Source organism: Carassius gibelio, chromosome A19 (assembly GCF_023724105.1).
Source record: "Carassius gibelio isolate Cgi1373 ecotype wild population from Czech Republic chromosome A19, carGib1.2-hapl.c, whole genome shotgun sequence".
Classification (NCBI taxonomy): domain Eukaryota; kingdom Metazoa; phylum Chordata; class Actinopteri; order Cypriniformes; family Cyprinidae; genus Carassius; species Carassius gibelio.
In genome coordinates, this window is record NC_068389.1 from 12,252,134 (window position 1) to 12,280,092 (window position 27,959).

Genomic DNA, 27,959 nt, shown 5'->3' on the forward strand with positions numbered 1-27,959 from the left:
TAGTTTTTCAAAAGTACAACATGTATTCAAAATATGAATCTTTTATAACATTATAATTAAGTGTAAGTTTGTATGAACTTCATTTATGATACTTATACGCTGCTTTCATGCAGATCTTGGAGCAGACCAGCACCCATCTCTTTCACTGCATGGAAATGAGCAGCATGGACTTTCATCTGAAGAAAGCACGAGATTCAGGTTTGACACAACCATGTGAACTAGATCCGTGTTAATGCATGTGTAAAACTAACATGTTTTGTGCTTCTTATTATCAGAGCTGCTATGAAAACAATCCTCCACTGCTCGTTGGCTTGCTCAAAAACAACAAGTATACACCGAACCGAACCCCTCCACCAAAATACCAGGTTCCTCCCGTCGCCCCACAGGCCCGGGGGTCCATAATTAACAAGCATTCTTTCAAGGACTCCTGTTATTCAACTCAGTAAAGCAGGCCTTTGTTCCATGCAAACACACACACACACACACACACTCCCACACTTCTCCACATCTGTTTTTATTTCTTCTCTGTCTGTGAACCTCCACTGACACACACACACACACATATACAAACATGCACTCTCTCGTCTCCTCTCTCTCCTCCCGATGGTCCCGGCAGGCAAAATGTCACAAAATCTACCCCCCCCCCCCAACACACACACACAAACTGAGCCTCCCTGCTTCTCTCCTCCCTTCTGCTGTTCCCTCGTTCCTGCAGTTGCTGAATGTCAGGTATAAGGTGTCAGGATGGTGTGCGCACAGGATGCATTGGGGCATGTGAGCACGGCTGCTGCTCCTGGCTCCCAGAGTTGACATAGTAAACCAATCCGGGCGAGCCGCTGCGCCGAGGGGCCTGAGGGACTAACAGGGGAAGTGGCTGCCACACACAAACACACACAAGTGCAGCGCCGGTGGGAGGGAGAGCGCTGGCCGAGCGGCACTCACACGGAGATTGGGTTACAGCCGAATTAGATCAGAGCTGTGGGAACCAGCACCTCGTCAGGTGCACACACGCACCCTCACACACGTGTGCACACATGGCTGACCGCTCACATACGCAGTTGTGCTATGTACACAAACACGCACTGACAGATTGTCACACGCACAAGCATTAACATGCACAGCTGTAGACATAAACACACCTGTATGGTGAGCATGCACCAACTGCCGGCACATTTATTAGATTGCATGTGTGTGCGCTCATGTTATCAAAACATGAACATACAATTGGTCGTTGTACATAGTTTTTTTTTTTTTTTTATGTGGTCCATGGATCCTCAGTAGTCCTCAAGGAGTAAAAAAAAAAAAAGCAAATTAAATAATATAATGTAAATTGTAAAATGTAAATGTGTAAGGATTTGAGAGTATGAGAAACTTTATTTATTCCAAACATTTTACGGGTAGTGTATATTTTAAGAATGATTATAATTTATAAAGTAACTATTGTAGATATATATTTATAATTAAATTTTTATATCATTTTTATAACAAATAATCTGTGTGTGTATATATATATAATTACATTTAAATGTTCAAACTTTTTATTATATTACTAATTAAATTATTTATTATAAATGTAATCATTATAAACTTTATATTTAATTTTATGAAATGTTTTTATGCAATTATTTTTAGCATATTTATTCATTATTTAAATAATAAATAAAAATACTGTAATAAGATTAAATGCTTGAGAATTTCTGTCTTATTTTTGGATGACCTTAGCACGTGTGTGGTTTTCTTTACAATTTCTAGTTCACTCACAAAAACGGCAGTGTGAAAGCGAATGCACCAAACAAAAACTAAAAAATCAACATTGTATTTGGTCCGGACCAAAGGCAAGTGAACTAGCGGACTTTCCTGCTGTGAATATATAACTGACCACATATTTGGGGGTCAGTGGCATCAAAAAGCCATGGACATTGCACTGATTTGTGTTTATATATGTGTTGTCTGTGCCCAATGCAGGCTCAAGAATCATCTGAAGTGTTTGTGAAGGTTCGGGCATCACTCCTGTCCTTGACTTCATTTTGAGTAAGGAAAACAGGGCTGGAATAAAGGGGTGCGGGGGAGGCAGTGTGGACTGAGCGAACTTGACAACTTTATTTCCTCCTTTTTCACATGCTAATGCTCCCAGTGTGCCAGTGCAGGGGAGCGACGGCTCTTCAAAACTGACTCCCATGATTCACAATACTGAACATCCTTCCAGCGTGTGAACCGAAGCCGCTTTTGTGACACAGGCCAAGAAATTCCTCCCAAACGAATATATAACAGACACATCTTTCACATCGCTCACATCTTTTGTCACAAAAGCAGAATATTTTATGGAAACAAAATGAAACCAGCAAATTCACCTGTTCACACCACAATTAAAGAAGGCATTCATAATTCCACCACATACTATGAGAATAAGAAAAAAAATTCACGCTATGGTAAATCAAAATTTAGAGATGTTCCGATACCCTTTTTCTCTTCCCGATACCGATTCCGATACCTGGGCTCAGGGTATCGGCCGATACCGAGTACTGATCCGATACCTGGGTGTGTATCTGTATATACAGCTGTATATACTACTAGCCCTGTGTAAATTGCTAGAATTCTTTTTATGGTGTGCTTCAGACAGATCCCTCAATAAAACATGAACAAATACATGGTGAACTACTGTATTTATTACAGTATGTTTATTATCTAACATGAATTTGACAGTATTATTTATTTTCATATGCAAAAAAGAACTTCAAATGCAGCCAAAAATCTAACACCGCAAACTAAAAAAGGTATTTAAGTTTTACAATATAACTGTATAAAAAAACTGCAACAAATAAGTCTAGGAATATAAAAAAAGATCTATTAATCAGATAATCTCTTTACAACAAAACAAGTAAAAAACAAGCAACCATCTAGGCATAATTATTATTATTATAGAGACGTATTATTATTACTGTAGGCTACAACAGTAGCTTTATATATTGTCAATTTACTCATGTAAACCAAACATTTATGCCATGAAGATCTTTGAGTGTCTGTGTTTATGATATGACAGTATTCTCAAATGAAACGGTAAATTCTCATGAAGTGACGGTTTATGCGTTCGTGTCCTCATGACACACAGCAGAGACTACAAAACAGCGAGCTCTCGCGCATCTGTGCCAGTCACCCACAGAGATGTAGATTTTGCGGGAGTAATATTTAAATAGTATTTTGCAGTTTAATATTCACAGACACTAGTATATATTCGGCTACTGTCTGGAGCCCTGCGCTTTGACTTACACGGAAGCGACTGAACGCAGCTGCCGGTACTGAATATACTCGAGAGTCTGTAACTACCGGTACTACAGAGACATACTGCTAACCACTGATCTATAATATAGAAGCGGCTTCACTGTCTTTTGGCAGTTTAGAATGTGATGAGTGATCCAGTCATATATAGATCAGGGCTGCTAACGCGTTTTCATTTCTTCTTCGCTGCTCTAAACAGGGGTTGCTTGTGGCAACACAGCACAACTTCCTGTGTTTTCAATGCATTTTGAGCAGCGAAGAAGAACCGTGCAGCGGTTAGGCAAAGCTTGCGGTCATAACTAGGTATTTTTTAAGAAAATGGTATCGGATCGGTATATGGGTTCATGTACTCGCCGATGCCGATGCCAGAATTTGTTGTGGTATCGGAGATATTTCCGATACTAGTATCGGAATCGGAACAACTCTATCAAAATTATGACATGAAAAGTCATAATTATGACACAAGAAAATCTAAATTATAAGATTAAAAATCAAAATCTTGGAAAACAGCTGAAATAATGACATACTAAGTGATACAATACTTTTTATATCATTATTTACACTTTTATGTTAATTTCCACTTTTTAATTTCATAATTAGTCTCTCATAATTCTAAGTAGCTTATAACTGTCATAAAACTGCGTGGTGAAACAAAGTTAGAGGATCCAAATGCAGTAATCTATTGAAGGGGGTGTCCACAAACGTAATCCAAATGCAGGTAACGGTCACACACAAATATGCAATCCAAAACAATGTCAGAATAAGAACAAGAGAATAAGAGGCGGAGACAAAAAGAGTACTCCAGAAAACAGACAAAATAAGACAAGGGACCGTACGGGAGAATGAGGATACAAGGCTTACAACTGCAGATGACACATACAAGAGTTAGCAAAGAATGATAATAAGAACTGGCTCATATTGGGTGAATCAATGTGCTAATGAGACACAGGTGCAAACAATGAGCGCTGATGAGACCGGAAGAGGATTATGGGGAATGAAGTATTTGATAGAGTGGCAGGAGTCTGGGATGGAGTTCCCTCTAATGGACAATCAGGACACTCAGGCCACTGAATGTGACATTTAATGTGTAAACTACATTGTTAGTTTATAAAATATATAAATAAATAACTTTTATGGGATGAGTCACAGATTATAAAGTATTTGAAAAAAATTATAAAACCTTCGAAATTCTAGCATGTTCGATTTCATCATAATCATGACTTTTTATCTCATAATTTTCACTTTTTGTATCATAATTTACACATCTTATCTCATAGTTTACACCTTTAATCTCATAATAATGAATTAATACCTCAAATTTAGTTTTTTTTTTTCTTCTTCTGTGTGTCTCATAATGTGTTGCTTATTACTGTGTAAACTCCATTATAAAATATAACCAGGCAGTTTCATCATAAGTTATACTGTAAAAATTATATATATGGAGTGAGTCACACAAAAAATATGTGGTGGGAAATGTATAAAATTCAAATAATCTACCTATGGGGATGCAGCTGTTGCAGACATTGCATAAATACCCACATACACAAACAACATGACTGATGCATCAACGATAGATGCATCACGGCAATAAAGTGCTATTTCTCTGGTGAGCGTGATTTCAACAAGTACAACATGTTCCTGCATCAACATCCTTGTCGATCCTGGAACAACATTCCAATCAACCAATCAGAACTGAGATATAACTTTTCAGGAAATATCTGTTTTAGGCTTAAAATCAGGGTTAGGTGCTTCTACAGCCTTGTTAATCAGCTATCATTTCCAACGGATTTAAGGAATAAATTATGGGTAGGGTTAGGTTTAGGGGTAGGGATTGGGTTAAGTCTATATTTTTGGACAATAATGTTGATTCAGGATCATCAAAAGATGCAAAATCACGGTGACCCTATTTCTCTGGCCCTTAAAGTACTTTAATTGGCATGAGTTAATATGCTTATAAGTTAAATCAGTCATATTAAATTATATTGATTTTATACTGACTTTCAACTAAGCGCTGGAGCTGAGATTGTTCTTCAAGTTAACACCTGTGATCCACCCCACCTGCCTCTGACAGTATGGGAGGTCCCGGCGATAATCTCCCCACATACCTTCGAAACTGCCCGAGTCTCAGCCCCGTCCTCTACCTGACCTCACCAGCTCCTGTGAAACTATGCCATCACAGAGGACACAACCGCATGCAACAGGAGACACAAAAGAGAGGGAAACCGACCGCAAGCATTCACTTCTGCCCTCAATAAAAGTCCGCCACAGGCCACCGTCAACAACTGCAGCTGTGACCGCACCATTACCTACTGCTCTTTCATTTGCCCGACCACACTTTAGAATGAAATACGACAGCAGACAATAGCACCAGGACACAGAGAGAGAGGGAAAGGGAGAATGCAACCGGTACGCTGCTCAGAGGATCCGGTTTCAGCCACTGACGGGCCAAGCCAGAGGGTCAGAGCATGGGAACAGGCAAAAAGAAGGTCCTGTGTCAATAAGGGACAGTGGTCGGGCACAATGAGGCCAGCTTCACACAACAGCACTGACAGACACCCACACAAAAGCAGCCATCCATTCTCACACAGCCAGCAGAATGAGCCAGTGTGTGGCTGCCCAGGGGCATGTTTGAACACCACACACACACACACACACACTCACACGCACACACACACACACACACACACCGTGCATAAACAAACACATACACGCATATACACAAGCATTCACTCAGTTGAAGGAACTTGTTCAAACAAACATACTTGCAAATATACTCTTTTTTTCTATCTATCTATCTATCTATCTATCTATCTATCTATCTATCTATCTATCTATCTATCTATCTATCTATCTATCTATCTATCTGTCTGTCTATCAATCTGTCTGTCTGTCTGTCTGTCTGTGTCTGAATAAGGAAACGGAACAGAAAATAAACTTTAAAATAAAATGTATCTAAAATTGTTTTGGGATTAAACGACTTGGTTGTAAAACAGACAATAAGTATAATTCACATTTTCAAAACTATGAAACTCACCTGTGATTTAACATCTCATAGCTTGTCATATGAAAAGAAGAACCTTCCGTTTGAAGGTTGACCTTGATATTGACTTTATAAATGCTTCACAATGGTGTTGACAAGAGGGGAACTCTTATAAAAGAATGATATTATTACTCTTATTAGACTCTGTCAGGACACAGCAGTAATGTTTCATTCAAAGATACGCTATATAGGTAGGCTATACATTTTAGTTGAATATTTTTGGTTTAAGGGGAGATAATGCCATAATTTTGTAAAATAATAATAATAATTTTAACAATTCTTTAAAAAACTTTTTATTTAAAAAGGGTTGTTTAAATCATTACAAACTAAAACAAAAAAAGGAGACTTCCATGTCATTATAGAGAAAGAGTTACAAACAGATTAAAAAAAAAAAAACAGTTTTTAAAGCTTATTTGTTCTTTGGACAATTGGACAATTGGATTAATGAAAGATATTGCTCAAAATATTTATAAATGAACAACATTAATCACGACGAAGAAACGTTACCTGACGTTGTTATCACATTCTCTCTATTTAGCTGGGAACGAAAGTAATGTGTGCCATCTAGTGGACAGAAGTGGGACTGTATGAAACATCAAACTGTCGGTCCGTCTTCGGTCATTCTGTCATCATTACGCAAAACAAAATGTAAATCGCATATTGTAAAACAAAAACCTGTTAATTAACACCAAACAGTTCTGGCGATATGCGGGCTACTGCAAAGCAAAGACTACCAATGTACAAACCAGTATCAAATAAACTGAGTCAGCCTATATATGTCAGCAAATCAATAAATCGAGTATTTCGTTTATAGTAGTGAAATCTTGAAGTGAAATTGTCGTAAAAACTGCCACTCCACTCCTACTTTCCCTCTGGATCACGCATATAAACCCTCTTAACTCAAATATAGGCCATGATCCATAAGACTGTATCAAAAATATTAGTTTGAAAATCTTTTCTTTGTAAATCTTAATTTAAATAAGTATATAAACAAATTAAGCGTCTATCGCTGATTAATAAACGTACAGTTCAATATATGTGGAACGTCCACTAGATGACAGTGCAGTGATGACGTCTGAGATGATGAAATATGAACCATTGGATCTCATGCATGTCTCATCAGTCCTGCTGTATCTGAAAGAGGAACATCCGGGGCTCTTCATAAACACCAAATGTTTGGGGTTTCAAATGGCAACTTCCCCTCTTTGACTGACATCACAGTTATTCATGAGATGATGAACAGAAGTTATGTCATTTTGCCCATGTTTGCACAAATTGTGAAATAAGTAAATATTAAATAAAAATTAAATAACATAAATGAGAAACCTTTTTATCAAATCTTGGCTTATGTATGTTTAGAGGAAGTTCAGGAAGAAAAAAAAAATTCACTGTGCATGAGTATGAGTATATACATATACTTAAACATTGATAGTGTGATTATTTATTTTTTTACTTTGCAATGTAACCATGTGTGTGTGTGTAACCGATGTAAGAAACACCACTATACTAAATCTTGTGATTTTGAACTTTGATTTTAAGATTTTTTTCAGAAGCTTTTCTATGTATTGCAAGGCTCAGCAGCATAAAAGCCAACAAACTGCAATAGAAACGTGCATATACACGTGTTCAATTCGTGTCAATGCAGATGAATTCATAAATTGCAAGATATAACCGATCACCCTTGAGCACCTTCAAAACATCCTCTGATTATTGCAATAAGACAGTACAGCACAGAGAAATATCAAAGTTTTATTTTAAAATTTATAATAGAGGAACAGTAGTACAATTGAAGGAGAAGGAAAATGTATTCATCTGAATTCTTGAAAAAAAAAAAAAAAAAAAAACCTTAAGTATAACCTGATTTGATTTGTGTTTGAGGTGAGCCCGTGGCCCAGTTTGCATCACTGTAATAGTTGAAAAATACATCTTTGAAACAGCTTTTAAAAAAATACAGCTGAAAAAAAAATAATAATAAAAAAAAACTTCATCTGTAGTGTTTTTTTTTTCTTTTTTGTCTATGTCATGTCCACATACAGCATAAAGTCAAATGAGTACATTAATGTGAATTGAACAGATACACAGACAAAACTAGAAAAACCATAAACAGACATGATTGTGAACATGCACGTGAACAGAAAGAATGAATGTCGGTGAGAACAGTCAAAGCCAGGCCGAGGTTTTTAACTGGTTAAATGCAGTTACGTGCCATCATTTAAATATCTATCTTTATTTATATATATATATATTTTTTTTTTTTTACATAATCTTTCATCTAATATCCCTCCCAATACAAACAGGATCTTTTATACAGCTTTTAAAATACACTTTCATCTCGAGTAAAGGGAAAGGTAGACGATTTCTTTATCAGTATAGCACTTCAATATATCCACTGCATGTGAACAGACACTCCTGCTCCTAGAAAATAACCCACAAACAATAGTTCATAAAAAAACATGTGCTTCAAATGAAATAAACACAATGGATGAACAGAAGCAAAATAAAACCCTTAAAAGGAAGGACAAATAAAACAATATATGCATCTAAGGGTAAAGTGAATGATTGGTTTTAGAATAAAAACATTTAAATCTGACGACGTACACAAGCAAGGATCTACACTAAATATTTACCTGGTTTTCTTATACATTATCTTTAACAATTAAACAACGATTTTTTTTTTGGTAGGACAAATAAAAATTAACAGTCTTGATTGCATTTTGGAGTCAATATATATATATATAGCATTAAATAATGAAATGTCAAAAAAAAAAAAAAAAAAAAAAGCTCTGTATGGAATAAAACACAACAGTTTCAATTTATTTCCATCCAGACCGGCTTTGGGGAAATAAGAAATTATCAAACGCAGAACAGTAAGTGCCCGTCTATGTACTTCCATAGACTTTCCACTCTACATCAGCACAAGCAAAGTGTTTTCCACTCAGCAGACACACGACAGAGTCCAAATAAACCAAACCGAAATGATCGCAGATGTTACGGGGGACACAAAACAAATGTTGCAAACCACCTCTTTCCATCTGCATTCTTCAAAAACGGTACACAGGTCGTTCAAGTGATTCAAAGTAAGCTCAGTACCACCAACATACTCAGGAGGGTCAAGAACATCAGGTCGATCCATCTGTACAAGTACTGCCAGTAGTTTAACAACAACAAATGGTATGTATGTGTGTGTGTGTGTGTGTGTGTGTGTGTGCGCGCATGTGCATTTCATAGAAAAAACTTTAAAAACAGAAAAGCATACCTGATAGGCTCCTTAGCACAACAGTGTAAAATACAAAGCTGATTAGTATAACTGAGTTGAGTAGGCTTTACGATTATTATTAACATCATATACAGCTTGTAGGTCCAGTATTTAAAAATAATAATAAAAAGCGTTACAGCACCAAACGTTTCTATCATTTGGCAAAATTCAAGCTTTAAGTGAATGTCAAAATGCTTTATAAAGTGTTACTGTGATGCTGTGATTCAAATAAAGCTAGCAATAATATATTCCCCTTATATTTTATCATTTTCTCTTTTCCTTCTTATATTTCTCTGCTTTGTGTTCTCTCAGCATTTTCAGTAGTTTTGTGTCCTGCGCGAAATCTTGGTGTGCATTCTGCTTGGCACGATCTAACAGCCCCATATAACTTAATCATAAATATGGCTGTGGTCAATTAGAGTCACAAAACAGATTTTTGGTTCCAAGATTTGTGCAGGGAAAAGGAAAATATATAATATATAATTTCATGACAACATTTAACTAGAAAGGAAAGACACACACACACGCAAAAAAAAAAAAAAAAAAAATCTTCCCGTAGGCGGAATTTCTATAATGCTCTTTCTTTGCCGAGCTCCTCCTCTGAGCAATATACGATCAGGTCTGTGAGGAAGCGCAGTTATGAACTAAAAAATAAGTAGACGTACATAAAAAAAAAAAAAAACTAAGACCATAATATCTTTCTTCATAAATTAAATAATATTTCTTTTAATATGATTGGCCTATTATAACTCAAAAACGCTGTACACCCTAAAAGAAAAAAAAAATACATCACAGAAAAACCTGATTTTTTTTGTTATATATCATTAAACCTCTTTCTCTGACAGGCACACAGCCCAGACTCTCACACATAGAACAATCTTTAAATATTGGAGTCCCTCTCTGACAAAGCTACATATATATATATATATATATCTTTGACATAACTTCACGTGTAACAAAGAGGTTTGATAGCACTTTGGAATTGTTGATTGTTTCCCAGCTATTTTTTTTTCTTTGCATTTTTATTCGTTTTTCTACCAGGTTAGGTCTTAATTAGTCCTTCTCGGGGGTGGCACCCGCATCACCCTCGCAGTTGGATTGGTCAATCTCATTAGGCTCCTCCCCTTCCGCCTCCATGTCCTCATCTCCCTCTCCGGCCTCGTCGAAGTCTTCGTCGCGGGCGAATTCCAGGTCCTGCATGCCCTCCAGACCCTCCTGCGTGCCTTGGTGGGAGTCGGCGCACTCCACGCACACGCCGTAGCGCCGAGAGCCGTGCCGTATGCCCACGCTGGCCGCCAACATGAAGATCTTCTTGCACACCATACACTTGTATTTCTTATCCTTTTTGTGAACCTGCAAATGAATGTAATGAACAGGGATGTTAGTGAGAGACGCAAGATATTATATTACTGAGTACTGAGAGATGTGAAAACAGTCTGTGGGTGAATATCACAAAACTTGTAAAGAATGTCTGTCATGCCACCTCAGAATAAAAAATAAAATAAAAAAATAATAAATGTGTTAGAATATGCATAGAACATTCTTAAGAACATTATAATTAAGCATTTCTGGTTCCCTTACTGCAATTATAATTCAAATGAATATGTATATATATATACACACATTTATTCTATTATATTAAATTATATACTCTGTGTGTGTGCGTCATATGTTTGTGTACATATACATGTATTAATTTTAAAGTAGATTTTAAAATATATAAAATGTCTGTAAAATACAAAATATATAATAGTATTTATTTATAATAGTAAAAAAAGATTCATGCATGTGAATGTATGTATGTATACACACACACACACACACACACACACACACACACACACACATATCCATATAAGCTGTGAAAAACATTGCACCTTAACATCTAAAGAATAATTATTTTTATAATTTATTTGAAACCACAACAAATTTTTGCATTGTGACAATTTTAATGGCAATTATTTTTCTACAAATTTCCCCTACAATTTTTAATTAATAAATAATTTATATCTATATGTATATGTATGCGTATATATATGTATGCGTATATATATATATATATATATATATATATATATATATATATATATATATATATATATATATATATACACATACACACACACACACACACACACACACACACACACAGTACAAATCAAAAGTTGGGAAACATTACTATTTTTAATGTTTTTGAAAGAAGTTTCTTCTGCTCATCAAGCCTGCATTTATTTGATCAAAAATACAGATTTTTTTTTTATATTGTGATATATTATTACAATTTAAAATAATTGTTTTTAAATGTATTATACTTTACACACACACACACACACAAACACACGCACATATACACACACACACACACATAAATATAGATATAAATTTATTAATTTAAAATTTATGGGAAATTTGTAGAAAAATAAAAAATAATTGCCATAAAATTGTCACAATGCAAAAATTTGCTGTGGTTTCAAATAAGTTAAAAATAATTATTATTTCTTGAAGGTGCAATGTTTTTCTGAGCTTCACTCACATACAAACAGTTGTGTTTCAGTCTTACCAGGGAATGTCTCTTGACGTGTTCTCGGCGAGTGAACAGCTTCCCGCAGATGTCACAGCTGAAGGAGCGCACGCCCGAGTGGATGATCAGGTGTCTCTTTAGTGTTCGCCGGTGCTTGGCTATGTAGTTACAGTGGGGACACTTCAGCTTATTGAGGGTGTTATCGGGTGCTTCGCCTAGGAGAAACCACACAAACAAACCGATTTTCAGCACTTTTCATACCGGCTCGGTTCCTGAGATATAAACAATGCACCATGAGATCTGTCAAGCCAGGAGATACAGTTAATCTTGTCAGAGGCAGAATTTTCTCTATTCATGTTATCAGCTCTAATTTTTAGTTTTGCAACATGGCTTAGAGAAAAAAAAATGTGTGTGTATAAGTGCCAGTATGTACCCTCAGTATCACTCTGGGGGAAAAAAAAATGGTAGAAAAGCACTATGAAAGTGTGCCAGCTGCTATGGAAACCACATGCCAGAAGCCATAACTATATTAGTCGAATGCAATTTTCTACTGATAAACAAGCTGTATAAAAGCAGGAACTCTACCCTTCTAGCCACCATTACTCTTCTCAAAACTAACATCCAGAAACAGCCCGTTTGTTTATCTGGGAGAAACTACTATGTAGTCAAAATTGCAATCCTGCTTTCTGCTTCTGAAAAGATTCATTCCAAAACGCAAGCTCTGATTGGATCGGTGTCTTGTGACAATTAGACCGGAGCTGCCTGTACTACAGCTCGTGGGATCGGGGTGGGATCCAGCCTTGTTTGAGCCAAAATGGGCAAAAACAAAAGGGTCATAAAGCAGGTTGCCAAGAGGGTGACGAGAGCCAGATCCCCTGGGAATTCAGTCGAGGCTCTAAACACCACCTTGGGGGCTAAAGAAGGCCCGACAGCAGCTGTGGCGTTCGTTTGAGTCGACAGGCTCGAAATTAAAGATCAGTCTGTTACTATGGGCTTGTTGGTACTTAAAATGGTTAACGATTAACTTGGGTTCTCAATGGTCAGGCCTGAGTCATAAGACTGCTCAAGGCTAGAAATCAAACTGAGACTCGAGGTTTTAACCGACCCCACCCTTTAAGTGCTAAGACTGACCTCAACCCCTAAGGAAACACTACACTGCCTCCTAGACCTGAAATATACTCAATTACCCAAGTACATGAATGCTTCTAGCTAGTAGCTACACATCGCTGTTGTCCCAAATGTGTCTAAATGCAGGAACGCAAATGGAGTTTGCAGGCATTAGCATTAAGTAAATAACTACCTTTAAAGAAAACAATCCCTCCCTTTGAGAACTGATGTTAGCGTTTGCAACACACTGGTGAGGTATTCGATGTTGCTGTACTTTCCAGACTTAAGGCCCATTCACAACAAGGATAATTAAAACGAAGAAGTTTTAAAAATCATTCCAAATTTTAAAGGAATAGCACAGCTGATAAAGACGATGGAATCGCTTTAAAAATTATTTTAATGAATAACAATAGTAACATCATCAGCCAATCAGAATAAATTCTGATTTAAAGAGATTGAGGATTTAAAATGGGAGATGACCATACTTCGATGTGCTTATAATAAACAAGTTAATATAAATATAGTTTAGTGTGAAGAGGCCCTAACTGTTTGCGCTCACACATCAGGGATAAATCCTTGACAATTTCACACTACACATCACACACAACTGTAAATGTGTGTCTGTATATGGGTGTGCAGTCGAGATATGATGTGTAAATAAATGGGTGAAGCCCTAACAGTGGATCATTTTACACGCTGTGGATTAGCAGGCAGGCGGGCCAAAGCCGTCAGATCCCATTGTAAGTACCTCTGCAGTGGGACCACTCGGCCTGGGTCAATATTTGGAATGGCAGAGATAGTTGGGCTGCATTAGCAGGATTAGGGTGGGACGGCCCCTGGCAGCACTGCACCTCAGAAGAGGGAATCGGGGGCAGTGTGTGTGTGTGTCACTGCTGAAAATCAACAATTCAACCCTCATGTCTGGAAAGAGCTCAGGCATTTATGGTGACGGATCCTGCTGTGTGATGTTTGAGAGAGAACAGACAGGGCTCACCCAAGCGCAACAAAGTTTTATTGAAAAGTAATTCGTCTGCCCACACCGAAAGTGAAAGTGCTACATGACATGACACCAGTGTTGTTACTGTTAACTAAAACAATTATTATTAATTGAAATAAATATCAAATGAATTTTAAAATCAAATCAAATATAAAATTAGACATAAATGAAAACTTAAACCTAAACAAAAATTTGAAATGCTTCCTTGGCAACTAACTAAAATGAATTTGAAGTACTAAAAAGTAATGTTTGAAGTACTAAAATGACTCAAACTGAAAGAAATTAAAACTACAACTATTAGTAATAGTTGTATTAACATTTACTGAAATAAAGTTAAATGTAAATGATAAAATGTTGTCGTGGAAAATAACTCAAATTTAAGAACTAAAATTAAATCACATTTAAATAGATTAAAGCTGAAAATAATTATTTAATTATTTTAAAAATAATACAAACGAACAAAATTACTAAAACAAATTAAAACGAAAAACTAAAATCTGAAAAAAGGTTTTTTTTTAAAGTTACCACCCCAGTGACAGCTGAATATACAAAAATAAAAGCCAATTCCTACAATAAATAAATACTATTAAAAAAATAAAAATCATGTGTGACAACTGCAGCTCATTAAAACATATCTGATTAAAAAGCGATGTTGGATATAAACATAGCAAGGTTTTGAAACAATGACATTTCTCAGTGAGCAGAGCTACCCATGATATTTATAATTATTATAAATGTAACATTTATATACTATGAGTGCTTATACATTTTTTTGAATACATTACAAATTAACAGTTTAATTAGTGAAATACACTATTTATAAGGTTATAATTTTTTTTAAGTAACCATACTATATTAATATGTTAAACTGACATGGTTTAAGTAATAAGAAACATTCCCCTTCATGAAAAAAGCCCAATGTGTGAAAAAGGAAGTGAGTAGTCAACATGGACATATGTACACAAGCGAGTACTGGTACGTAAGCGTATGTAGGCATGTGTAGGCAAATACACTGACACACAAACATGCCGTGCAGGTGTGAGCCGTCAACTCAGCACATTTAAGTGCCCTCAGGAATACGAGCTTAGTGCATTTGAGGGCGTTTAGGAAGCCTGAGGCTAGAACAACTCCCCCGCTTTATTTCATTATCCTGCATTAGAGGAGTCAACGAATGCGAGAGAAAGCCTCATCTCAGAACCGTGTCACTTAAGACATGATACTATACCACGTGCTGCTCTGTTTCATGGGGGCAGAGAGTTTGAAGCATGACAGCTCGGCAGGCTAGAGATTACGCAGGTTTCTGTGGTATGAGGTGAAGGGAGGGCTGACTCCCTTAATAAGGGCAGGAGAAAACAGACTGGCCACTCTAATTAAAAAGAGAAGATGGTCTTGTGTCCTTGACTCTGACTGGCCGCCTCGGCTGAAGATTAAGACGTGTGTGTGTATGTGTGTGTGCTAGGGGTTGCACCGACTAATCAATTAGTCTTCAATGCTCTACCATGACGCTTCAAGCTTGACGTCGACTAGTCTTTGGTCCTCTAGAGGGCGCAACAGGATAATAAATCTTTAAAGGACTTCCACAGTTAAAATTACGAATAAATACATACTCCGAAAGTGCTCCACAAGTCATGTGTGATTATATTACTGGATGCTCTAAATTGAATGGGAAAATGTATGTTTTAAACCGCTTATTGTACAGGTAAATTCATCGCTGTTCTAATCTAATGCGCTGCTGCACTGTAACTAGGGGTGCGCCATAAATATAGGCCAATAATTAATGCGCATCTTGTCAGTAAAGCCGGTTATATAATCAGCTGTAAATTCCATCAGGTGCTAGGGCTGGGCAATATATCTAACGATATGATCATGCACATCTAGTGATTAAATCTGGTTCCGAGATTACCGCTAAATCATCATCACCTGCTTTTAAATGGAGCGGCATTTAATAGACTATGCTGTAGATCACTGACAAGCTACGCAATATCGCATTCATTATCGAAGGCGATTCATCTGGGATAATGAATGCGATATTGCGTAGCTTGTCAGTGATCTATGGCTCTGTCTATTAAATGCCACTCCATTTAAAAGCAGGTGATGGCGATTTAGCGGTAATCACGGAACCAGATTTACTCACTAGATGCGCATGATCATATCATTAGATATATCACCCAGCCCCATCAGGTGCTTGATTTCACATAGAGCAGCTGTTACTAAACAGAGCTGTTGTTAACTGATAATGAATGTGGATTTGCGCAGCTTGTAAATTAACAACGGCTCTGTGTAGTAACAGCTGCTCTGTGTGAAATCACACACCTGATGGAATTTACCAATGATTAGATAACCGGCTTTACTGACGAGATGGGCATTAATTATCGGCTGATATTTACCATGCACCCCTAACTGTAACGCGCACACGTAGACTATAGACAGTAGCTCGTACATCACGCGCAGATCGCGCCCAAACAGGATCATTCAGCATGTAAATATATTGTCAACACTGTTCTGTTATTTCTCACTAAAATAGCTAAGAAACTTAAAAGATCAATAACTAAATCCTGGTTGATCCTAAATCCAGCTTCACTACTGGTAGAGAGATACTCCCAGGTAGAATTAATTCACATATGCAATTGCTCTAACTAATGCGTTCATATTAATGTAATCTTTACTGTGCTACTTTGTCCGTAATGTTATCTGATTTAGAACGAGCAGAAATCTGTGAGAAATATTACGACCCAAAGACAAAGGAACTGATAAAATTGAGCTGTTATAAAAAGCTCAAGGCTTATGTTCATTAATTACATCATCAGTGACTAGTCGACTTTTACTCGACTTTCAATATGAAAAAGTTGACTTAAAATTTTTTTTTTTGAAGATGTTGTTCACTGACAAGCTGCACAAAAACACGATCATATTTTGCTCATGTTGTGCGCTGCTTGTCAGAGAACAACGGCTCTGTGTAGTTAATACTGCTCCATGTGAAAGCGTGCAGGTGATGGAGAGTTACCGTTGATCACAGAATTACGGCTTTAATGACAAGATGCGCATTAGATATCGCATGCGATTTATCATCCAGCCCTATTACATACAAACAGAAATATAATTTTAACATGCATCGATCAATCTTGCACAATAAAACTGACAATTAAAAATCCATAAATTAAAAAGGTTGATTTTGATTTTAATGTTGAATTGTGTTGCCAAGCTCACAATTAAACAACATACTTCAACATACTTAAGCAATAAAACCGAACCTGATCGGTGTCATAAAAAGTTTTTTATGCTCAAATAATGGTCAAATGTAATACATTTCAGGTTGGTTGCACAAATGCACATGTACAGTTTAAAGTGCCAGTATCAGGACACTATCTGCTTCTATAGGAATCAAAGCTTTTAACGGCAGCTGCAGTGATGCTCCACCTTTACCAGCTGGCGACTGGCAATTTCATTTAGTCATATTGCATGAATCTCCTATTCAAAGCAATGCTAGTATATATATCAAGCTTTGATCACGCCTACTACCAAATTACATACTGTATACAGCATGCTGTTTTTTAAATATGGTCCACAATATATTAAACATTGCATAACCATATTCAAATTGATGTAAATAGCCTAAGATCTAATCATTCCTAAATATGAGCCATTTTTCTAATCAACTTATATGGAAATTTACAGCCACATGTAAACCATTTGCATGCTGAAAATTTGCACAGTATGTACTCGACATATCAAATTAACAAGTAGTGCTAGTCGTATGATAACATGCTGTTAGGAACATGGCACGACCTCTTCCTCAAGGCTGTGTATTCGGTCTCTGACAAACACTGATTATGCTACTACCAAAGGCTTGATGGAAATGCATACTAGCCTTTGTGTGAGTGTGAGAGAGAGGCATCAAAAACATAATTGTCATGACAATCCTAATGACAGCACTGGAGTATGCTGATGAGTCTACATAATAGGGCGGCAAGTTCGGCAACGTTATTTAAATAACCAAACTCCCACGACCTGAAAGAGCTCAATAGACACTTCCAGCACACAAGGAAATGATAACATTTTTCTTTTGAACTTGGTGGGTGTTTTTAATGACACATTAATAAGTTGTGACCATATGAATTGGACTTGGTTTGAAAAGCCATTATGGTACCTGAACAGGAGAGAAAGGCATGACGGGTGACATACCGGCATTCTCTGAGAGGTAAGAGAAGTCCTCTCTGGTGTAGGAGGCAGACGGTTGGATGAACATGCCCTCGTCAAAACCCTCTTCTGGCTCAGGCGGGATATTGTAGACAAAGCGCTTGGCAGCTTGTTTTTTCCGCCTTCCGCTGCCCGGCTCAGGAAGCACCTCTCTCTTGACAGCGACCCCAGTACCAGGGTGCGGCTCGTTCCAGACGAACACCGGCCCCGGTCCCAGTGGCTCTGTCTCCGTGGACTCTGACGAGTTCTCTCCGCCCCATCCAGAGCTTCCCAAAGCACAGCCTTCTCCCCCGGACACCTCCACGTCACTGGGTTCATCCTTCACTTGCCCACTGGCCTTGATGGACAGCTTGGACAGGATGCTGGTGGCCCAAAAGTTGATGGGCTTCTTGTCGGCACTCTGGCAATCTTTCGCCACCGTCCGCCGCTTGTTGTAGTCGACCACCACAGAATCAGGGGCTTCCTGCTTGATGCTGATGTTGAGGGCGTCTTTGATGAAGGCGCGACAGGACTGGACCACTTCGGTCATCTGGAGGTAACTCGCCACGGACATCACCTCGATGGCATTATGGCTGGTGAGCAAGAGGTTGCCGGAGTACAGAAAGTCCAAGATGACGGAGAAGCCCTGCACGGCCGCCACGTCCAAGTGCGTGATAGTAGTTTGGTCGCAGTTCTCGCTCTTCGTCAGGCAGTAGAGGGTCTTGAAGTAGCGGCTCCCAGCAACCAGGATGTTCTTGTGTGCCTTGAACACCTGGTCGCCCACTACGATGTTGACGTCGCAGAGGATGCCGCTCTTGCGCTGCTTGTCCAGCTCCTGCAGCAGCTGGTAGCAGTACGAGTTCTCATTGGGCTTGTTTCTATAGTCCTCCACCTCTGGGCCCTCCGCGTCCTCTGGCCTTTCCATCTCCTAGTGGAGCGACAACAAACAAAAATGACAATCAGCATTAGTCTACAGTGTAAACATAAGGTCAAGGGCAGGTGTACGGTGACAACTCCGACTAGAGAACTGGTTGAACAGGCTCAAAAGCTGCAGTACTGTGGGAACTACAGTGGTTGTAAACTCTCCACTCACAGGACGTGAGCTCTGTGCCCTTGTTAATGCTCTTTAAGATGTTAAATATTTGGCCATTATCCCATCCCACAATCAGCTTCCATCATCTGCTCTCACAATTAAGAGAGATAGAGAGAACCAGCTGGTACCTACCGCCAATGGGAGTGAACCTACACAACATATTTCTGGATTGCAAAGCAGATGTCCTAATCCATGCAGAAATTTATACCACCCTACATTTTCCCCTCTTACCACACAGCTGGGTTTTTTGCTGGAGTAATTCGGATTAAATCTATTTCTCAGGGCGGAGGCCTTCCCAGCTCCCCTCCTCCACACTGTGGGCTTGTCCTGCTAGATGGGGTTATTACTGTAGCCTGATCCAGCTACCGAAGGCCCAACCAGTAGTCAGAGGGATAGAGAGAGGGAGAGAAAATGCAACCCCATTTCTCCACACAATGCCTGTCCTTTCCTCCAGGCTCATCGTTCACTACTGTTGCTTTAGTGCTACACTGAAGCTTTGTGAAGAAGGCACTTACAATTCCCTAGCACACTTACTGGTGAAGGTTGCAAAAGACTTACAAAAAAACAGCTGGAATTACAAAACCAGAACTGGAATAAAATTCTGTCATCTCATGTTGTTTAAAACCTGTACGACTCATTTGAACACACAAATATTTTTCTTCAGATATTTTGAAGAATGTTCACACTGCTCTTTGCAATAAGATAAAGAGATGGATCAGTACGATTTTTTTTAAATGTTTTCAAAAGACACCCCTTATGCTCACTAAGGCTAAATTAATTTCATTAGATTTATTTTAATATGTGATTTATTCCTGTGAAAAAAAATTATCTAATATTATCTAATATGCTGATTTGATGCATTTACTATTATTGTCAATGTTCAAAACAGTTTTGATACTTTTAGTAGAAACTGTGACATATTTTTTCATGTCTTTACTGTAACTTTTGATCAGTTTAATGTGTCCCTGAGGAAAATAAATTAGTCTAATTTTTGTTTAATAAATATCGAACTGAATCAACTTCAAAAAATAATAATACTAACAATAATAATAATAATAATAATAATAATAATAATAAAGACCTTAAAAGTAGTTTATATGTTTTGCAGAGTATTCCAAGTCTTCTGAAGTCAAATTATAGTGTGTGAGGAAAAGGTTTGGTATAGGACTAACTGTTTGACAAACAATGGCAGACATGGGCATGCTTTGAGAAGCCCATTTAAAAAACGCTTTTTGGGTGTGATAAAAAAAAAAATAGACATAAGCATGAATGAGTAAAAGGAAGTAGTAAAAAGAGTAATCCTTCAAAAATCTCCTGTTGGGTTAAACTGAAGTATTAGAGGTTTGAAAAGACATGAGGGTGAGCAAAGGATTTTAATGAGAAAAATTGTATAGTATCTATTTTTTTTTTTTAAATAAACTACTCTTTTAAAATAAAGAACATAAAATCTAGTGAAGATAAGGTTTGAAGAATGAGGATGAGGAACGGGGGTGTAAGACGAGAATGAACGTCCGTTCGTGGTGTCCCCACTATTGTTTCCCTCAATTTATCAAGAAAGAGTCTGACTGTGGGTCAAGCCAAGCTATAAAGAAAGGACAGATGAGGTGGCAGTCGAAAGAGGGTGTCAGGACATGCTAGTTCAGAATTAACTTGTTCTTTCTCTCCCTTTCTTTTTCTCATATACCCTCGCTCACAGTTCATCCTCTCTCCAGACGTGCCACGTGTAACATTTTCAAGACAACACATGCTTTTCAAAGATTTCCCATTAAACCTTGTCAAAATGAGTCTGTGGTGACCGTTTGACATTTGGCATGGTCTTTTTCTTAATTGAATGTTTGTTATTGTTATTGTCTACAGCTCTGCTGCTGGGTCATTTGTGTGCTCTTTTTGTAATCCATTTACAAACTGTACAACTAAACAACGAAAGGAAAATACATTACTTTTAGAAGATCTATAAATGCCAAAATTATGATCCCAGATGGTTGATGCCAATTGTGTTTCTGAAACATTTTTTTTTTTTTTACTCCCAAAACCCTGATATGTTTGGATTTCATTTACACTACGTTCGAAAGTTTGGAATTAGTAAGATTAAAAAATTAAAAAGGAATACTTTTATTTAGAAAGAATGCATTAAATTCAACAAAAGTGAAACTATAAGACAAATTACAAAGATTTACATTTCTAATAAATGCTGTTCTTTTGGACTTCATAATTAATCAAAGAAAAAATTATAATAAAAATTAAGTTTCACGAGCAACAAATCAGCATATTAAAATGATTTCTGAAGGATCATGCGACACTGAAGACTGGAATAACAATGCTGAAAATTCAGCTTTTCCATCATAAGAAAAAAAAACATTTAAAAATATATTAAAATAAAAAAGTTAAAACAGAAAAGTTATTTTTTCAGTTGTAATATATACACATATATACACATAATTACACACATACATATATATATATATATATATATATATATATATATATATATATATATATATATATATATATATATATATATATATATATACATACACACACATATATATATATATATATATATATATATATATACACACACACACACACACACACACACACACACACACACACACACACACACACACACACACACACATATATATATATATATATATAACCGTTTTACTGTACTTTTAGTTAAACAACTACATAGACTTCCTCAAAAAAACATTTAAAACATTTTACATTTCGACCCAAAACCTTTGAATGGTAGCTTATAGAAAAGAAAAAAAAGTATCATTCAGAATATGACAGATGAAAGAAAATAGGAAATGGGGTGTTTTCTGATAAATAAAAAAAACGTGTTATAAACGAAACTTGCTGTGGTTTCTCTCTCTGGTTTCCCACCCCAGACTTTCATTTTGATGCGAAACAGGAACATTATACAACCACCACCAATACCACTGCGCTGCAGTTGAACAGACAGTCACCTAACTCTCTTCAGGCGATGAGCTGCCAACACCCATTATTCTATTATTCACTTCCAACATGTTCCATTCACCATAAACCAACAATAGCTCCCCAAAATTGAAACACATAGCCTTCAGCAACAGAGAGCCATGCCTTTATCACCTACCAGGGCCACAGTGAGAATACACTAAACACGTACCATGTCAGAGGGACATTGTGCCTCAGACAACAAGGACAGCGGTTTTGTTTTCCTTGCGCATAGTCTTCCTGAGCCATCCCAGCCCCTGAGGCCAGCGCTTGGTCCCCTCATCCAGATGCATGAACAATGCAGCAGTGTGCTTGACCCAAGGTGTGGGAGGGGAATGCCAGGATCTGGGCCTCCCAACAAAGAGCAGGGCTCATCGGTACAAAATTCCAGTGAATTCTCCCCCACCAGCACCAACACCACAACAGCCCCCCAATACACACATATCTCACAGCGGCAGACAGTACATGGGTGGAGACCCTCGTCTTCATTGCAGCTCACTAATAATGGCAATAGAGGGCAAAGTCTAATCTGGAGAATGAGGAAACCCAGATACCCTTCTTTAGGGGTAATTCAATTACGGCAGTTTGATATGGACCAGTGAAGACATTTAGCCCATTACGACAGACAGTTGCTGCACTGAAGAACATAATTGATCACAATTATGAAATTGGCTATTGGAGGAACAGCCTTTCTTTACTCAGACAGCAGACGTCCTTATGTTTTGCCCAATTAGGCTACTTTAAGGCAGATACTATTCTTCCATAGTCTCGTGATCTCCATGTTCACTACTCTGAAATGTCTATGTTATTTCTGAAATGTCAATGGAAATATAATGATTCTTTATTAGCATTGATGATTCCATCAAGAACCTTTAACATCTACATGTTGCAATGGGGGGTTTCGCAGGGATGCCATAGAAAACCTTTTTTAGTTCCTAAAAAAAACTTTCAGTGATCAGCTTTTAAAATAACCATTTTGGTTCTTAACGTGAAGGACATTTTAACAATCTAAAACCCTTTTTCCTTTATGAAGAATCTTTTCGGCATTGAAAAGGTTCCATGGATGTTAAAGGATCTTCATGGAACAATCCAGATAAATAAGAAACCTACACAGCGTGGAACTAAAATATTCTTTACAGTGGGGGAAAAAAAAGGTTCTTCAGAGTGTTCAAATATTTGTCACACTATGAAAAAAAGAAATGCTCACTGAAAGATTTTTTGGGAAACCCAAAACGGTTCTTTTTCGGCATCACTGTGAAAACCCCCTTTTGAAGCCTTTATTTTAGAGTGTAGGCTAGATCACAAATACTGTAATATGTGCAATAAATGTAGCATAGCACATTTAGACTACTCCACAAATTACAGAACATACATTTTTCCATAAAAATAAAGAAAAAATCTAAATATTGTAAAAATGTTGATTGACAGAGGAAAGTGATTGAACAGGATAGGGATGCACCGAAATGAGAATTCTTGGCTGAAGCCAAACAAAATGAAACACTGGGCCAAAATTATACTATTTTGACCTGCTTTTTAAATAAAAAAATCAATTACAAAACAACAATTTTAAAAATGATTTACTTAAAACTTAACATTCCCACAGGAAGATATCAGTGCTGGTTGACAACAGCATACAGATTTATAAATGTATCACACTGTCACATGCCTTTAAAAAAATTGACAATAACGTTACTGAGCAACTGACGAGTAACAAGTTTAGCACAGATTTTCCACGCGCTTTGGACTTTAAACCCTGGTGCCGTGAGATCGTACAGCACTGTCAGAATACATGCAATTCATGCATGCATTAGAAAATATAACATTCTGCAGTTTATTTACTAATCATTTGAGATAATTTCCAGATTTCAATCATCATAAAGTAACCTAACCACAAGTATTAGCCACATCTTCTCATCGGAGACATGATGCAGCACTAAACAGTCTCTCGTTGTTGACGCGTCATGCTTGTAATGATTTCTGCATTTTCTCTAATAGTTTTCAATACTTTCACACTGCTGACATGTTTGCTGCATTCGTGCATGCCTCTATTTGATTGTGTTAATCATTGTTCGGTGCATATTATATTATTCGGCCAAACACCTAAAGAGATTTTTTTTTGCAATTTTCGTCCGAATAATTTCAGTTGCCAAATGTTCGTTGCAACCCTACAGGATAGCGTAACAGACCTTCTAGCATCTTCTTAAAGGGGTCATCAGATGCCCATTTTCCACAAGTTGATATGACTCTTTAGGGTCCTTAAGAAAAGTCTGTAATATAGTTTGGTTAAAAATTTCTCACTAGTAGAGTAAAAAACACATTTTTTTACCCTGTCAAAAAAGGCTCTTTTCAGAGCAAGCCATTTTGTGGAATTTTCCTTTAAATGTTAATGAGCTCTGCTGACCCCGCCCCTCTCTTCCAGCTTCTCTCTGAGGGACTGTTTACTTCAGCCGCATTTATCGTGAAACTTGCCAATTAGCACATTATTAGGAAAGGCGATTTTCGAAAGATTCATTAAAAACCCTTACTCTCAACGTTTTCTGTTGGTGAAGCTGGACCACGAATGTTTTGCGCAAAGATAGACGCATTTAGGTAGATCGGGAGCGCATTACAAACAAAAAAAACAAATGTAATCCACTGTGTCTTCAGCGGTGTCAGGAGTAAATTATGGCTGCTATGTTCATTATTACATCCAACAATGGAACACCTCAATCGCTTAGAAGTCATTCTTTTTTTTACATCTGCTCTGGCGGTGAAGCAATGGCAGACTGATGTCAGCTCAGGGCGGGGTCTGTAAGACACCAGTCCAGTCTGTGCTGGAAGACTACTGTCATTCAAACTATCAAGGGAGGAGACAGTCTGTGTGATGTCACAAAGACAGGCTTCCGAAATCAGATCGTTTTGAGAAAGGGGTAAATATTTTAGTAGATTAAAAAAAAAAAAAACACTGGGTGGGTTTTTATCATTATAGGGTGGTTGTGTACACACACTGGCAACACACATTTCAGTTCAAACAACTTGCTTTGGATAAAAGCGTCTGCTAGATGAATAAATGTAAATGTAAATGTAAATGTAAAAGTGCATGTAGCATTGGATGACCCATTTAACCCCTCTGTTTTAAGGGAGGCAGCGATAATCTCTCTTCCTCCTTTCCTTCCTAATTAACGAGGGGTATAAATTGAGTTAGTGGAAGACTTTGTGTCATCCTGATTAGACTGACTGGATATTATCATACCACACAATCCTAAAGGACTTTACAGGCAAACCAGTAACACAACATCTTCTGCAGCAACAGATAGGATTTAGTACATGAAACAATCATTGTATGGCTTGATAATGGACAAGGAATCAAACGCATTAAAAAACAAAAACAAAAAAACAATAACCATTTATCTTAAATGACGTCTCTTGGAATTGTACAGTTCAGTTGGATACAGAATGCAGAAGTATCAAATATCAATTAAATTTCACTGTTACAGTGAATTTTAAATCACAGAAGTGTTTCTCAGCTGCTGATAAGATTTATTCAAACCTAATCTTATTCTGCTCACCAGGCAACATAATTCACTCTGACCCAATGTAGCATTGAAACACACTATCTCTGGATCTTGGGGAGTCACCTAACACAATGCCTCTAATTTAGGTGCCCTAAAAGGGGAGGGTGAGATGTGCCAGAGGTCAGTTTTTACAGCCAGGGGGGTTGGGAAGGGGTGTGGCTCCCCAAAGGTAGCAGGGTCAAACCCTTGCCATTATTGTTTGACCTCTGTAGCAATCAGGTTAGTAACCATGACAACCAGGGTTGATAATTACAGTGCAGTGCAGGAAACAGTCAGGCAAATAAGGACATACATTCTGAGCCACAGCCTTTATAGTACTTTTGGTCTGTTTAATAACGATTATCTGATAGATCATCCTACAAAAGCATGTAAATAAAAATAAAAAAATCACGTAAAAAGCGATAGCTCACATATAATCCGCAGTATAGTTTCTTTAAGGCTTCGAATGAGCGTAAAACACACAGCAAAATAATTTTATACTTTAAATAACCCAGTCGAGGGTTTGTTTATCAGCGCATCTCACCAACTGACAGCGCTGATCCAGTTAGCTCACACATGCTAACCTGCTAACGTTAAGAACCGAGTCTGTAGCTAACAGACCGGTTAGCTCGCTAAACAGCTTTACAAACTGCAATTTCACCGCAATACAGCTGGAAATACATCGACATTTGTTAACTTAAGACTGTACAGCACAGCACGGGTCGGCTCCGTCGCGTATCCTCATGTCCCCGGCCCCGTGATACCGCGGTGTGGACGTACCTGTCTGGTCGGGTCATTCCTGCCGTGCTCCGAGGACAGGTGATGTCTCAGCAGCAAGGCCCGCTTGTAATTCCGGCTGCCTTTAATCAGCTCGTCGCTGTTGTTGGTGGCGATGTTATGGCACCAGGAGCAAGACATCAGTCCTGTTTCTTGGCTGAACTTGAGCCAGGGAAACTCCTGCAGCCAGGAGGTCTGGAAGAGCGAGTGTTTCTGGAGCAGCAGCGTCTGAGGTCTCATCTCCAGCAGCGGCTTTCTCGCTTCTCCCGTGCCACAGTCCTCCCGGTTCACGCCGTTGCCGGTCGCCCACTTACAGCCCTCGGTTTTTACCATCGCGCTGTTTAAAACGCCTCTGTCATGATCGTTCCCCGCTGTCCAACTGCCCCCTTCCGGGTCCTCGTCCTCCTCCGGCTCCGTGCTGTCGCTCACGGACCCCCCGCCCTCGACTTTCCCCAGCGATGGTCCTTTCGCCCCCAAATCCCCGTCGTCCTCTCGATCCGGCCTGTTCCCGTTCAGATGTCGGTCTTGACAGGCCGGGGCCTCACAGCTGTTCCCGTTGCTGTCTGCTCCGACGGCGCTGGCACCGGTGACGGCTAATCCACCTCCTCGGAAAGCCAGCGACCTGCGGTTTCGCTCTCCGGACATTTTCTTCAAATAAATTACAATCTACACGTTCTCAACAAAACAAATATCCGATCGCGGCTCTCTTAAATAAAGTATTCCGCATGAAACGAGCCGTTTTTCTGCGCTCCGGCCTCCTGGTGAGAGTATGTAGGTTATGCGGAAATAAATAGGGGTTTTAAAGGCATAATGAATTTGAGGGTTCTGTCTGCGTCCGCGCAGGCCCCGCAGAGGTCGAATGGCAACGACTTTCCCCACAATGCATCTCGGTCGGAGGGAGGAGGGGGGGGCTCGTGTTAAAGGAAGATGGGGGTGACGCCGAACAGTCAGGGGTCTTTTGTGTCGGTGACTGCACCCATTTTCCGCATGCTTTTTCATCTATAGAAGTACACGTCTCGAACCGATAGGTCCTTGTATCCCTTTCACACCCTCCGCTGTGCGTGACATTAAAGACGTCGCTCCATCTGCTGTGGCTCGAGTCGTGATGGTCGGGACAGGTGGGTTCGCTCGCGATGAGCGCCCTCATAGGTGTATTTTAGAGGTGGTAACGGAGATGGATGCATTGGCTTTTTGATATCAAGTC

At 38.3% G+C, this 27,959-nt stretch overlaps 1 protein-coding gene across 1 annotated transcript; it reads right to left on the bottom strand.

The window, feature by feature from the left end:
- Window positions 1-8,051: 8,051 nt before the first annotated feature.
- LOC127935639 (zinc finger and BTB domain-containing protein 10-like) lies at window positions 8,052-27,866 on the bottom strand. Its single transcript, XM_052533715.1, has 4 exons — window positions 26,759-27,866; window positions 18,380-19,301; window positions 12,133-12,308; window positions 8,052-10,925 (listed from the first exon to the last, which is right to left on the bottom strand). The coding sequence occupies exons 1-4, from the start codon at window positions 27,398-27,400 to the stop codon at window positions 10,626-10,628; spliced, it is 2,040 nt and encodes a 679-aa protein (XP_052389675.1). The 5' UTR covers window positions 27,401-27,866; the 3' UTR covers window positions 8,052-10,625.
- Between the last annotated feature and the right edge of the window lie 93 nt (window positions 27,867-27,959).

Excerpts from the sequence above, each read along its gene's own strand:
- LOC127935639 (XM_052533715.1), bottom strand. The coding sequence starts at position 27,400 with ATGTCCGGAGAGCGAAACCGCAGGTCGCTGGCTTTCCGAGGAGGTGGA. Across the intron at positions 12,309-18,379 it reads TTACCTCTCAGAGAATGCCG|GCGAAGCACCCGATAACACC; the intron begins GTATGTCACCCG and ends GGTTTCTCCTAG. Across the intron at positions 10,926-12,132 it reads ACGTCAAGAGACATTCCCTG|GTTCACAAAAAGGATAAGAA; the intron begins GTAAGACTGAAA and ends ATTCATTTGCAG.